At 35.1% G+C, this 13,187-nt stretch overlaps 2 protein-coding genes across 3 annotated transcripts in view; both read right to left on the minus strand.

The window, feature by feature from the left end:
* The window catches only part of LOC108735323 (centrosome-associated protein CEP250), a 26,140-nt gene extending 14,675 nt beyond the window's left edge, over positions 1-11,465 (minus strand). Inside the window, exons 1-12 of the mRNA XM_025981851.1 lie at positions 11,433-11,465; positions 11,311-11,400; positions 10,592-11,023; positions 10,380-10,540; positions 8,735-8,882; positions 6,005-6,952; positions 5,408-5,560; positions 5,019-5,347; positions 2,848-4,957; positions 2,286-2,567; positions 2,044-2,228; positions 1,916-1,973 (exon numbers count right to left, since the gene is read on the minus strand). Of these exons, the coding sequence (XP_025837636.1) occupies positions 1,916-1,973; positions 2,044-2,228; positions 2,286-2,567; positions 2,848-4,957; positions 5,019-5,347; positions 5,408-5,560; positions 6,005-6,952; positions 8,735-8,882; positions 10,380-10,540; positions 10,592-11,023; positions 11,311-11,400; positions 11,433-11,465 (4,929 nt within the window). The remainder of the gene's footprint in view (positions 1-1,915; positions 1,974-2,043; positions 2,229-2,285; positions 2,568-2,847; positions 4,958-5,018; positions 5,348-5,407; positions 5,561-6,004; positions 6,953-8,734; positions 8,883-10,379; positions 10,541-10,591; positions 11,024-11,310; positions 11,401-11,432) is intronic.
* Positions 11,466-11,489: 24 nt separating this feature from the next.
* LOC112906841 (ELKS/Rab6-interacting/CAST family member 1-like) overlaps positions 11,490-13,187 on the minus strand; it is a 125,091-nt gene continuing 123,393 nt past the window's right edge. Inside the window, exon 7 of one of the 2 annotated variants that reach the window (XM_025981856.1) lies at positions 11,490-11,543. In XM_025981856.1, the coding sequence (XP_025837641.1) occupies positions 11,505-11,543 (39 nt within the window). In that variant the 3' untranslated portion in view covers positions 11,490-11,504. Of the gene's footprint in view, positions 11,544-11,649; positions 11,963-13,187 lie in introns of those variants that run through there. The other variant, XM_025981857.1, reaches the window with a different exon arrangement.

A 13,187-nucleotide genomic window follows, 5' to 3' on the forward strand; every position in this document is an offset into this window, starting at 1 on the left:
CAAAAACTTAAATTCTTACCTTATCCTTCTCGTTCGTTATTGCCACCCCATAAAATTTTAAAACTTTTAGTATTCAAACTAATTTTGCAACAATTTTAATCAGAATATCTTCACCTGAAGAAGCCAATGTTTTGGTGAAACAATTGTTGTGAAATATTAATATATATTTTTTTGCTGTCAGCAAAGTAGTATCAGCAAGTTCATATGTTGAAGTGCATGATGTGTTGCACACACAAAGAAAGTGATTAAACAAATTGTTCACAAAAGTGAATTTCGACCACTCGAAGCAATAGTGCTAACAGTTTCAAGGTCACAGTGACTCATAAGGAGGAAGAACTTGTTACTTTAAAAATGATTCAGCTGATTTTCATTTTTTTTTATTTATAAAAGATCCGCAAAGCACAATCAAAGCTAGAAGACGCTCTCGGCGTCTAGAAATTTTGAAAATTACTAGCCAAGAACGTATGCTATTCTTAGTATTACTGCGTTCAACGTGATTGAGTTTGCAACGTTGATGTTCATTATAGTCAACAATTTAATTTATGTGGCATAAACTACAAACTTTTGCAACCGGATTTAATAACGAACTCTAGCAGGAAACTTTTAGCTAGTAAAGGAAAGTTTTAGTTTGCTAAAGCTTGTGGGAAATGACGAATTTAAATGCGTTCATCAATCTTAATCTATTTCGTGCTGATGTTGGTATTCTAAATCTTTTGGGGACGCAAGAGTGCGGCTACTTAAAAATTCAAAAGCAGACTGCACCGTGTATGACGTTCTCATAACCAACAAAGTAGACGAAGCTTATGTGTACATGCAGTCATTTCAGGATTATGAGGTAAATTACATGATGTATCATTATTTATGAGGGTGTAGCTACTTATTAACCAGACGCCAAAGTCATAATCAAGAGCACCAGAGGTAGGAGTAAAAACTACATAGGAACAGGTTATATGTACGACAGAAGTCGTACAATAAAAGCCAAGTCCCTCTTTTCCATTAGCTACTCTGGGCAGATTCCCAGGGCTCCGCGGTCTATAGGACAAATCATCAAACAAAAAACGATATTGCTAATAAATGTATATATTTATTTTGAGAAAAGCAAACGATAATTACAGACTGTAATGTCTACGGTTACTTATTACTGTAAGTGAAAAAAGTTTACAATTGTTCGAAATCTTCTGTTACAGGCGAATGATGAGGATACCGTGGATAGAGAACATTAAAAATGATGAGGTATTGGAAAGAGTAGGAGATAGGTTGGTAGGACATCCTCGTAGGCATGAAAGGCTAATAGTTAGTGGAGGTGCGTGGCTATGCTGTCTTAGGGCTGACGACCCTATAATGATTATAACTGTAATTGTCATTCTAATAAACGAAGGACCTAACACTGACGACTGTTAGTCCAGTCAAATGAGGGAAATGACTGAATAGTATCTTATAATGGAGAAAATGATTGAAACACGGGTCATTTTATCGGAAATTTTATGAGGAACACGAATATGTTAATGAAAATTATTTGCCTGGCATAGGAGTGGAGAAAATCCGCAAAAACAATTGCAAATTCAATTATCTCGCGAAATATAAAAGATATGTTACGAATCGATTAAATTATCAATTTTAAATTTTTGATAATTATTTTGAATTTTTTAAAAATTTCCGCTAATTTTGAGGCCTCTGTGCCTTTGGGCGCGCAGAACTCTTGTTCTATGAGAGATATGAAAAAAAGTAATCAATTCTGTTTTTTGCAAAATGGAATTGTGAAAAACTTTTATTGAAACTTTTTTTCCATATCTTTCATATTTCGCGAGATAATCCAATTTGCAATTGTTTTTGCGGACTCTCCCCCCCCCCTATGCCGGGCAAATAATTTTCATTTACATATTGATGCTCCTCACGAAATTCCCGATAAAATGACCCGTGTTTCAACCATTCTCTCCATTATAAGGTACGCTTCAGCCATTTCCCTTATTTGACTGGACCATAAGTATATAATGATAAATTAGTGACCAAATCAAATAAGAAAAACAATTCTAAACAACTTACTGTTGTAATTCCATTATTTGTTTCTCTTTCACGTTTTGCTCTTCTTGACTCATTTGGACTAATTGCAGTAACCGTTCCATTTCCCCTGCGGAACGCTTTGATTCTTCTTCAGCCTTCTTAAGTTTTTCTTCAGCTTCGGCTAACTTTTTATTGAGTTCTCCAGCAACAGCTGCATTTCCTCCGGTCTAAAACAGACAGTAAAAATCACCGTTCTAACAATAATTTTATATTTTTCAATTAACCTTCTGCAATGATGCTTCCAAATGATCTATCTGCTCTTTTCGTTTTTTTAGTTGTTTATCGAGCTCGACTAGTTCTTTGTTCTTTTCGTCAACAGCTCGCTGTTTGTTTTCTGTAGCCCTTCTCATATCCTCTACTTGTTTCTTCTGCTCTTCGAATTTTTTTCTTTGCTCTTCAAACTGCCTTCTTTGCTCGTCCAATTGCTTTCGTTCTGCTGATAGATCTTCTGTTGGTCTTTGAGCTGGCATGCTCTGAAGTTTTTTAGTGGCCTCGTGAAGATCAAGCTGAGAATTATTGTATAGATGATGTGGATTACATTTACATGCACACTGGCATTAGAACATAAACATTTCTACCAGTAAATATTCAAGAAAATTAATGAAATAAATGAAAAGGGGGGGAATAAATAATAAAAAAAAAAGAAAAATAACAAATCAATGTTTTATTAAACAAAAAAAATAACAAAACATAGAAATAAATCAAATATAAGGAAGAAAGAACCTAAAAGGTGGTTAGAGGTATAACATTTCCGACGAGTACAAGTTTACAGACTTTCACTCTCACCTGCTTCTGTTCCAATTCTTGTACGAGCATTTCCAATTGTGACTGTAGTCTTTCCTTCTCGGTAGCGCTATTTCTTAAATCCGTTTGATATTTTTCTAGTTCTCGTCTTAATATTTTCATTTCCTTTTCGTCTTCAGATGGAGGACGTATTCCGGCAGCTTTCTGATATTGTGCCATTTGTTGTAATTGTTGTTGCATTTGTTTTTCCATGGCCTGTATTCGTTTCTGTAGATCTTGGGCAGTTTTTTCAGCTTGATCGGCTCTTGCGGTTTCTTGTTCCACAACTTTTCGCCATTGTTCTAATTCTGAGTCACCTCTTGCCCCCGTTTCTTGCAGTCTCATCTCAGCCTTTTCAGCTCTTTGTCTATGCGTGTCCCTCTCTTTTTGAAGAGCTATAAGTTGCTGTTGCAGTTTTGCTATCTCTTTGTCCCGATTGTCTAATATCTCCTTCGTTCCTCTTTCGACATCTTGTGTTACTTTCTTCTGCTCAGCCTTAAGCCTATTTACTTCTGCTTTGCATCTCTCACGTTCTTCTTCACATTGATTTAGTTCCTGTTGGAAATTCATTAGCATGTCTTGGGATTTTTCTAGTTGTGCAACGAGCTGATCTCTCTCCATCGTGAGTTGCTTTATATCGGCTTCGTATTTAATAATTTGCTTATCGATTGATTCTCCTTGACGACCTTGTTTATCTAAAAGTGCAGCCATTTTTTCTCTTTCTCTAGATGCTTGTGCTAATTCTTGTTGTAGTTTAACGATAGTTTCTTGGGTTCTATGGTCCATGGTTCGTCTACTATCCATTCCAGTGCGTAGTTGCTGTAGCTCTGCCCGTAGGACATCTCTTTCCTGTTCCATTGTTTTCCATTCCATTTTCTCTCGTTCCATTCGTTCGTGCATTTTTGCTAGTTCGTTTGCCATTCGTTCGAATTCGATCTTGGTGGTTTCGTTGGTTTCTAATGCCTTCGTTAAATGTATTTGCGCTTTTTCGAGTTCTTTTGCCAATCTTCCTGCTTCCATTTCAGTGGCATCTCTTTGTTGAATTGCTTTCTCATATTTTTCTTTGAGCCTTTCAATTTCGATGCGTTCATCTGACTTTACTTTGTCTGCTGCAAGGGTCTGACGTCTATCGGCTTGGGCAAGATCCATTTTAAGTTTATCGTTTTCTTTTTCGAGTTTGTCGTTTTGAATTTTGAGTTTTTCTAAGCGATCTTTGAGTTTTTCGTATTCGATTAGGGTCCTTTCCATTTCCAGTCTTTGCTTCTCTTGATTGGCGGTGACTTTGTTTACCTCTGCTCTTGCCATATCGAGCTGTATTGTAAGCTCATGCAATTTCGTTTCGAGATGCTGATTAGTAGTAAGATATCGTTGTAGCTCCTCTTTAAGCCGTTCAATCTCGCCACTTTTTTCTCTCTCTTGTTCATATTGATATTTACCTCTAGTAGCTTCTGTTAGTGCCATATCTTTCCTTGTGCGATCTAATTCGGTAAGAGTTTTATCCAGCCTCTCTCTTAATCGTTCCACTTCTAATTTCAGCCTTTCATTCTCTTCTTTGGTTCTGTCTTCACTTTCGTATTTAGAATAACGATTTCGGGTTGGTTCACGTAAGGCATCGTATTCTGCAACAATTTTGCGGAACTCTACTTGTAATTTATCATGTTTTTCATGCGATTTTTCAACTTCTACTTGTAAGCGAGCGATTTCTTCTTGGTCTTTCTCGTGAGCTGTTTGAGCTTTAGCTGCCTGGCTGTGAGCTCTTTCAAGCTCATATTGGAGGCGTTCTAAATCGGAATGGAATTTATCTTTTTCGTTTTGGATGCGTCTTATTTCCATTTGTGCTTTTTCGTAACGTTCTCTCGTCATTTCCATTTCTATATTCAAGCGATCAGCCTCCTCCTTGTATTTTTCTTCCGTTTCTTTTGTTCTACTTAATTGCATGGTAGCTCGATCGTACATTTCTTTAACATGTTGAAGTTCTTCTTGCATTTTGCGTTGGTCATCACGAGATTTTGCAATAACTAGCTGTTGTTTTTCGACTTCTAACTCTAAGCGATCTTTATCAGCTTGTAAAACATCCATCTTATTTTGGATTCGGTAAACTTCACTTTGGGACCTAAAAACAAAACTCAGATTATAAGAACAGTACTTATGACTTGCTATATATAAGGATTTACCTGTCGTATTTTTCAATCATTTTTTCTATTTCTTTATTGGCGTTTTCACGTTCGTCTATTGCTTTTTGAGACGTGTATATTGTTTTTTCTAATTTGTCTTTAAGCATATCAATTTCCGATAAAGCGTCTTCTTTCTCTAACTGTAGTTTTTGGTTCATTACATGCGCCTTCTCCCACCTTTCTTTCAAAACATCTAGATCCCTTTCTAAGTCTGTCTTTTCTCTTTGTGCTTTTGCAACTTGACCGATTTGAATTTCTATGCGATCTTTCAGTTTATTGCATTCATCTTCCAACGTATCTTTTTCTTTCTGCAAGCGAGTTACGTTGATCTATAAAATAAATTGGATTATTAGAAATAGGTCTGTTTTGAAGACGAGAACCGAATCTACCTGGGTTTTTTCGTATTTATCTCTTACACGGTCGAAGTCGAGTTGTAAAGAGTCTCGTTCTTTTTGAATACGTGCAACTTGTGCTAACGCCTTATCGAGCTGCGTTTGACAGTTATCATAGTCATAAGTGACCTTTTCTTTTTCCATTTGAAGCTACAAGTACAATAAAATTATTATTGAGAGAAATATTGGCACCGATAAATACGATATTGAATTTATGTATTTTTCTACACAAAATTAATTATAAAATTGGTAATTTATTTCCAATTCAGCGACAACTTAAGTGAAGAGAAGAATGAGAATGGAAAAAAGATTAAAGAAAATAAATTATATAATGTCAGAAATATTTAATTGGTGATATTTTAAGTAACAGAAAGATTTCTCGACTTGTAAAAGTTCATACTTATTCATTTGGAACAATCTGCAAAGTTAATAAATTAAGTAAGAATATTGTTGGTTAATGCAGTAGCCAATAGTTGGATAAAACTTGATTCTTATATACATCTTTTTTTTTGTTTCACATTTAAATCGACGTAAAGATGTGGCTAACGTTAAATTTTATGAACAAGACGATGTTAACAGCTGTTAAAAACTTACCCTTCTTATTTCTCCTGTTGCTTTATCAAGCTTTTCTTGTAATTTGTCTGCTTCCGTTTGAGTTTTATCCAAAGCATTCTGCAATTTGTCTTGTTGAAGTTGCGTTTTTCCCAGATTTGCTTGAGCGCGTTCTAATTCTTCTCTTAATTTTTCTAGTTCGGCTGCAGCCCGTTCCTTGTCCGCGTGCAATCTAGCAGTTGAAGCGTGTGCTCTTTCTAATTCTTCCCTGAGATTGTCCTGTTCCTGATGCGAATTTTCCAGTCGTGCTTTCAAACGATACACCTCACCCTGAGACTTCTCTAATTTCTCTTGGAGAGCAGTGGCTTCCGATCGCGCTCTTTCATTATCTGCTTGGGTGACCCTAAGTTCTGCTTGGCAACGGCGCAAGTCGGAAGCTGTTTTATCAGATTCAATTTTGTCTAAGTCGTGCATGCTTCCTATGTTACGACCGTACGTTCTTGTGGAACGGTCTACATCTTGTTTCAGTCTCTCGTTTTCGAGTTCCAGACGTGCTATTCTTTGCTTCGCCTGCTCCCAATCGGCGCCGCTACGTCCTACTTCTATAGTAGCTTTATCAAGTTCAGCCTTTGACTTTCCTAGCTCCGATTGAGAGCTTTCCAACTTGGCCTCCAGCCTGTCACGGTCCGCATTAGCACGATCGAGTCTGACGGTCAATTTCTCTACTTCGCTTTCTAAGGAGTGTATTTTCATTTTATATTCGGCAATTTCTCGTTCGTGCAATTCTCTCTCTTCCTGCTTTTCCTGTTCAGCACGGTCCCGTTGTTCGCGGAGCTGTTGCATTTGTTTTTCTTTATCACCAATTGCTTCTTCGAGCGAGGACAGTGCTCCTTCAGAAGAGCAATGATGGGCTTGCATGGCTTGCAATCGTGCTCGTGCCATATCTACTTGGTTGTCTTTCTCTTTAAGAAGGTCTTCTAGGTTTTCAATCTATGACAAGTTTGCATTTTAAACGGAAAAACACTTGCACACTAAACTAACAAAAATTTCTGAACGTATACGTCATTATAAACGCAAAACTTGAAATAAACTGAAATGCAGAGGTTAAGTATCTATTTCGTTTCTGAAACTTAGTATTTATTTAATGTTTTTGTTTGAGGAAGTTTCAAAAGCGAAAAAGTAAATCAGCAGAAGTAAATCTTGAAAGATAAGTATAGCTACTTGAAGCAATTTCTTTAGATGGGACTACTACACAAAAGTAACTTGAGATTCAGTCGATGGTAACTTAAGGACCGATCATGTACATTGTCAGTTTATGCTGAACGATTTATGTAGGTACATGTCACCTTTTCGGCTTAAATTATAAAGTTAATAAAGTAAAATAAATATGAAAAAAAAGTCCGCGAACGATAAAACGTTACATAAAATGGAGAGAAATTATGAATNAATCGATTTGTAATTTTTACAGGAGTTTTAGAATTGAATGAGGAACGTTCTTCCAAATTTTTATTTGTTTCGTAGCATTTTGACATACCTCCCAAACATCCTTAACTACCTATAAAGCAGGATCATTTGCGGCTGTTTGCCCTACACATACCTAATGTTTCATGTATGCGCTTTTGTGTAGTATGGCAAAACAGCCGCGGACGATCTGACCTAAAAAATCTAACTGCCCCCCCCCTCCCCTAGGACAGAAGATATAATCAATATTTTTTAAATGGTATGCAGCAATTGATAAAGGAAAAGCCAGTTTTATTTAACAATCAACATTTATTACGTTGATAATATACTCCACTTTGTACTAAATCATTCAAGTCATTATAAAAAGCAAGGCGATCCAAATTATAATAACGAAGTAAGATATGTAAGATGATATAATAAGAAATTTCTAACTAATTGTAAGTCAGTACAATCGCGTATTTAAATTACTTATGAGGAAAATTAACAGGTATTCTTATTATTATCCGAAGTGTTAGTGAGTTTGGTAATAATAAAATGTGTGAGTGTACGTGAAGATAAGAATGCAATTTTTCGAATAATGTGACACTGACAATACTTTAAAAGCTTATTGGCGTGGCGTGTTACAATAGTTGTCTGATTTATTGGCAAAGAGGATACTTGTTAATTCGCCTTGGTTCACAAGAAGATAGTATTTACACCACATTATTATTTTGCTAATACACAATGAAAAGAAGGTGTGAACGGTATTCGTCCAGAAATACTCGTTCTCTTTTACAAAATCTAAAAGTCTAAATGTGCAAAGTTTTTTTTTAGTATAGATAGTATTTATTTACCTCATGATATGCTGCGAAACCTAATTAATCACGAATTTCTAATTTTATGTACTCTTGTCTCCGATTGTACCTCCCAAACATCCTTACCTGTGTTGTTATTTAAACGAAATCTTCTTTTTTCTATTTTTGAACACCCTTGTATTAAAACAAGGAATAAGTTTTGTTTGAAACATTTTTCGATTAAATTTATAGTTTAGTCACAATGGATAAATTGTGTACTTTTTGGACCACCCTGTATGTATGTAAGTTGGATTAACAATTAAAGATTTACAACTTGATTTAATGGAATTTAAGGAGATCTACGAAATAAAGTCGGCAACAACTTTAATAAAAAAATTAAAAGAAAATTAAGATTCGCGTTAAATCTTGGCTTTCGTAGAATGAGAGGAACATTGAAATAATAAGTTTGTGCTAAGAATAATGAACAATATTTCTGAACGATGGATAATTTATAAAGATAAGAGAAACAATTACTTACTTCTTGTTTTAATCTTTCAACGAGTCGTTTTCTGTCCGCGCGTAAACGTTCAGCTTCATCAGCTTGACGAGCTGTCTTAATTCCTGATATTTCCAGGAGAGCTAAATGAGCATCCTTTTCGCTGATGGCTGCTTCAAGAGCTTCACGTCTAAAGAAATATTTATTTGCTGTGTAGTTTAATTGAGACTTTTCTTATAATAGATACTCGAGATATTATAGTAAGAGAGAAAGAAAGCATGATAGGCTATGAAACTTAGATGTATTCTAGACGTCAACAGGAATAGATGAAAGGTTAATATAATCGCTTATTAACTGAGTTTCTTATCTTTCCATGGTGCATATACGTATTATATTCGTAATAAACTGTTCATTAATAATTATAAGTATTCTCTGGAATTGATTTTTATGATTCGATACTGCAAGATACATTTAGGTATGTATATTATTCATAATTATAAAAGAATGTCGTGTTAGTTAGACTGTTTATAACTTAAGAACGGCTGAATCGATTTGGCTGAAAATTGGTGGGGAGGTACCTTAAAACCAGGAGACGGGTATAGGATACTTATTTTATTCCGTTCCCTTGGAAGTTGACATAAAACGTGGTACCTATAAGAAAACGCAACTGGCATGGAATAACAAAACGCAACTGACATCAAAACGAAAAATTTATCAGTTAAAACATCAGTCTAGTCGTTCATTTGTTAAAAATGGTATAACAAAACTTCAATTTCTGTTGGGGGGGAGGAGTGGTGAAGAGGAGTTGCAATGTTTAAATGGAACATATATTATTTGTGGTCAGATTTACTTGAAACTTGGTTTTAATGGTTTCTCATTTAATTTCTGAAAGACTTATCTCGAAATTTAAAAAAAAGCTCCAAAGGGGGGAGGGTAAAAAGGTGTTGCAATATTTGATATTATTAATCAAATGAAAAGAGGTTGCAACGTTTCCATGGGGTATATTTTATTTGTACTCGGATTTACTCGAAGGTTGCTTATTGTTGAAATTAAGCAAATACGTGTTTTGCCAATTTTTAAAAATCAACCCAAAAGGATGAAATGTTGTTGCTACGTTTGTATTTGAAATCTAAGATGGCGACATTGTATAAAATTAAAACGTTGTAAGGGTGAATTGGGAGTTAAGAGGTTTTATGGAGAAACAATATTAATTTTTGCGAGCGAAGTCGCTGTGAAAAGCTAATATTTCATATAAAATACTTCAATTTTTATAGTCTAGAAGACAACAATTTCTGAAAAGAAATGTATGAAAAAGTTATTTGGTTAGGGTCGAATTGGCATTCAAAAGCAGTTAAATAAATCGGTGGGCGGATTGGCACCCTATACGAACGAATTGTCACCCGCTATCTTGATAGGGTTGTGAATGAGAGTCAATTATATTAATTTATGTATGTTAGAAAATAGTACGAATGTTAAACATAATTACGTGTATTATTATTAGTTATTGTACCTATTAGTACCTATTGAGATAGAAAAGGTAAAATAATATTGGTGTTAGAGGGTTAGGTTCAAGTGTTCCTTCCAAAAAGAGTTAAGTGATGGTGTACAAAGGTGGATTTGTGCGTGCCAGGTCTAAATATACCGAATTATTAAATACTTATAATCCTATAAAGAACCTACAACCTACTTCATATGAGCGAGTTCCTGTAGATGCCGTTTTCGTTCTGCAACAAGACAAGAAAATCGAGATTCTAGAAAATTCATTCTGGAAACGAAGGGTCGACAACTGTGACAACGCATACCCTGGGCCGCTTGTAACGACAACAGTCTCTGCTCCAGTTTGGAAACCTATTATTAAAAGTCTCTCTATATTGTACAAACTACTAATAGAAAACCTACCTTTTCAATAATTTGTTGGCGTCTAAGCTGTTCGCGTTGAAGGATCAATTCTCGTTCAGTTGCTATTTCGATACTCTCTCTTAGGGAATCTTCAAGTTCTGATATTCTTCTCTCTTTCAAGCGAACTTCTTCTGAAAACTGTTCACTATCTACATATTCACATTCGTATTTGCGTAATTTGTTTTGTAATTCTTCGATGGTTGCAGATTGTTCCTCAACCGTATAACGAATTCGATTGTCAACGTCGTCCTTTCGAAGTTCAGATATTAATCTTTCTTTTTGTTGTAGAGCGGTTCGGAGGCGTTCGATTTCGTTTACTTCGTCTTTTGACAAACGTTTTTCGTCTTGTTCGTCTTCTTTTTTTGTGCATAAGTCATTGTCAGGATTTCGTAAGGGGTTTTCCGCCAAATCTTTTCTTTGTCGGAAATTTTCCTGTGGAGAATTTCGGCAAAAAACAAACAATAAGCAACTACATCACAACCAAAGCGAGCTTGGGCATTTAAATTAGGGTAAATCAGGACGAATGAGGCAAGATTGTGTCCAAAAATAGTTTTGGTTGAAATCAGTTAAAAGAAACTTTTTAAAAAGCCAGCGGGACCAGCCTACATGTGCATAAGCATATGAATATACGTACATGTCCGAGAATAAGACAGCAAAAATTATAAGAAAAAATATGTTAGTAGAAGTACATGGATTGATTTAAATTTAACTAGTTTTACCTCCTCTTTTTGTTGTTGAGCGGCTTGCTGTTGTTGGGCCTTCAGTTTTGCTTGGGAATTTCGAAGAGCTCTGCAATGGAGATTATGGATCTTAAAATGTTACTTAATAATAAAAAACATACGAACAACGAATCANGTTGCAAATTAGGGGACATGAATTCTTGGTCTTGAAGACTCTACAGTTTGGCGAATCATTAATCGGGTTGTTGAAAGCGTCCGTTGCAGTATTCCACCTTGTAGAAGATTCCCAACAACTTTAATTTTTTCCGTCCTTTTTAGATTTCTTTGTAGTTGTCCACGATGCACAACTAGGCTTTCCTTGCAATCCACAATGCATAAATAAATGCCAAGTGGGAATGAACTCGTTCCACCGCCAATTTTGATGTTTATTCATTCAAAAGACAAAATGTAATTGCAATGTTTATTCGTCAGTTGAATTATGGCTCATCGAGGAATTTGAAATTTTAGGAAGTAGCAGTGGAAATGACGGTATGCACATTAATAGGACATATATATTTTTTTTAAATATACTATACTTGTTATGCATCGGGTGGATTGTGTATATTAGACCCTCCGCTTGCTCTAAGGGTTGTCTAAATGGCCGTTTTACCACCAACATTCACACAGACAAAACAACAGGTGACATTCCATGCTACAGAGAATTTTTTCGTCGAGCACGTTACGTTATAGATACTTATAATATTTACTCACTCACTACATCGATATTAATGTTATGATCGTCAAATTTTAGATTCATAAGCATCATTCATTCAAAAGATACATCTCTATATGGAAGGTTCTTAATAAAATCTCACTGTTGTCTGATTCAGAATTGTCTATTTTTAAAATTTCATTTTCAATAATATCTGCTCGTTGCGTAACCGAAACGTATTTGTAGTGAAATGCATATATAAACTTCCTATCATCTTTATTAGATATTATTTATTTTATTTAATTTCCTCTTTACATACCTAATACATAAATGAGTTCCATGCGAAAATTTTGTTCATTTAGGAAAGCGCCTTTAAAACATGTTTTTTTCATCAATCCTTTGTAAGACTGTAATCTGTATCCACAATGGGATAATTTGGATTAGTCGTGTAACTACAGTTTATTAACTTGATGAAGATCCAACAAAGCCTCCTTGCGGATTTTAATATTAGTATGCGTATGTTGGAGAATAATTATTCTATTAGTGTGTAGAAATGGTTCAAATAAAAGACAGAGAAGGGAATCTAAATAGTATATCCAATTTAAATGTCATTGTAGAAAAAGGATTAAGCATTATTAAACCATTTCCATTAACAATAAGTTAGTTTAACAACAAAGGATCCTTTGAATTATCTGAATTTAAAACAAAAACCACGTCCAATATTATTTGATAAAAGGTATTGGCGCCAATAGGTAATAAAAAAGGAAATTTTCCTATAACAAATTTTGTAACTATTAAATAAAATGTTAGTTAAGCCTTAAAATTCCATGCGGTGCTAATAATATGATGGGTTCTATTTTTTGAGGAAGCGGACTTTAAATGGTTGCTAATCCCTTTTATTGCTTTTTTTTATTAAAGATTGAAAGAAGCTACCGAGTACCAGTGGCGAATCAAGGGAGAGGGAGTTATAGGGGTTGTATCCCCTTCTCCGTCGGCCGGATTAATTATTTTCGTTTGATATTATATATGTCACGACAAAACATTGTGAATCACCCTCTTGCTCCTGTTTGAAAAATCTCGCTTGCTTTCGGTAGACGTATGCCCGTAGGCTATATAGTAACAAATTAGCTATAAAATAATTCGAAGTGGTCTGTATTCTGTCGAAACTGCCAGACGCGGATCGCGATTTCGATCTTTTTGGATCTCATCAGCGCGTCGCAGGCAG

The sequence above is a fragment of the Agrilus planipennis genome, unplaced genomic scaffold, assembly GCF_000699045.2.
Source record: "Agrilus planipennis isolate EAB-ADULT unplaced genomic scaffold, Apla_2.0 scaffold45, whole genome shotgun sequence".
Lineage (NCBI taxonomy): Eukaryota > Metazoa > Arthropoda > Insecta > Coleoptera > Buprestidae > Agrilus > Agrilus planipennis.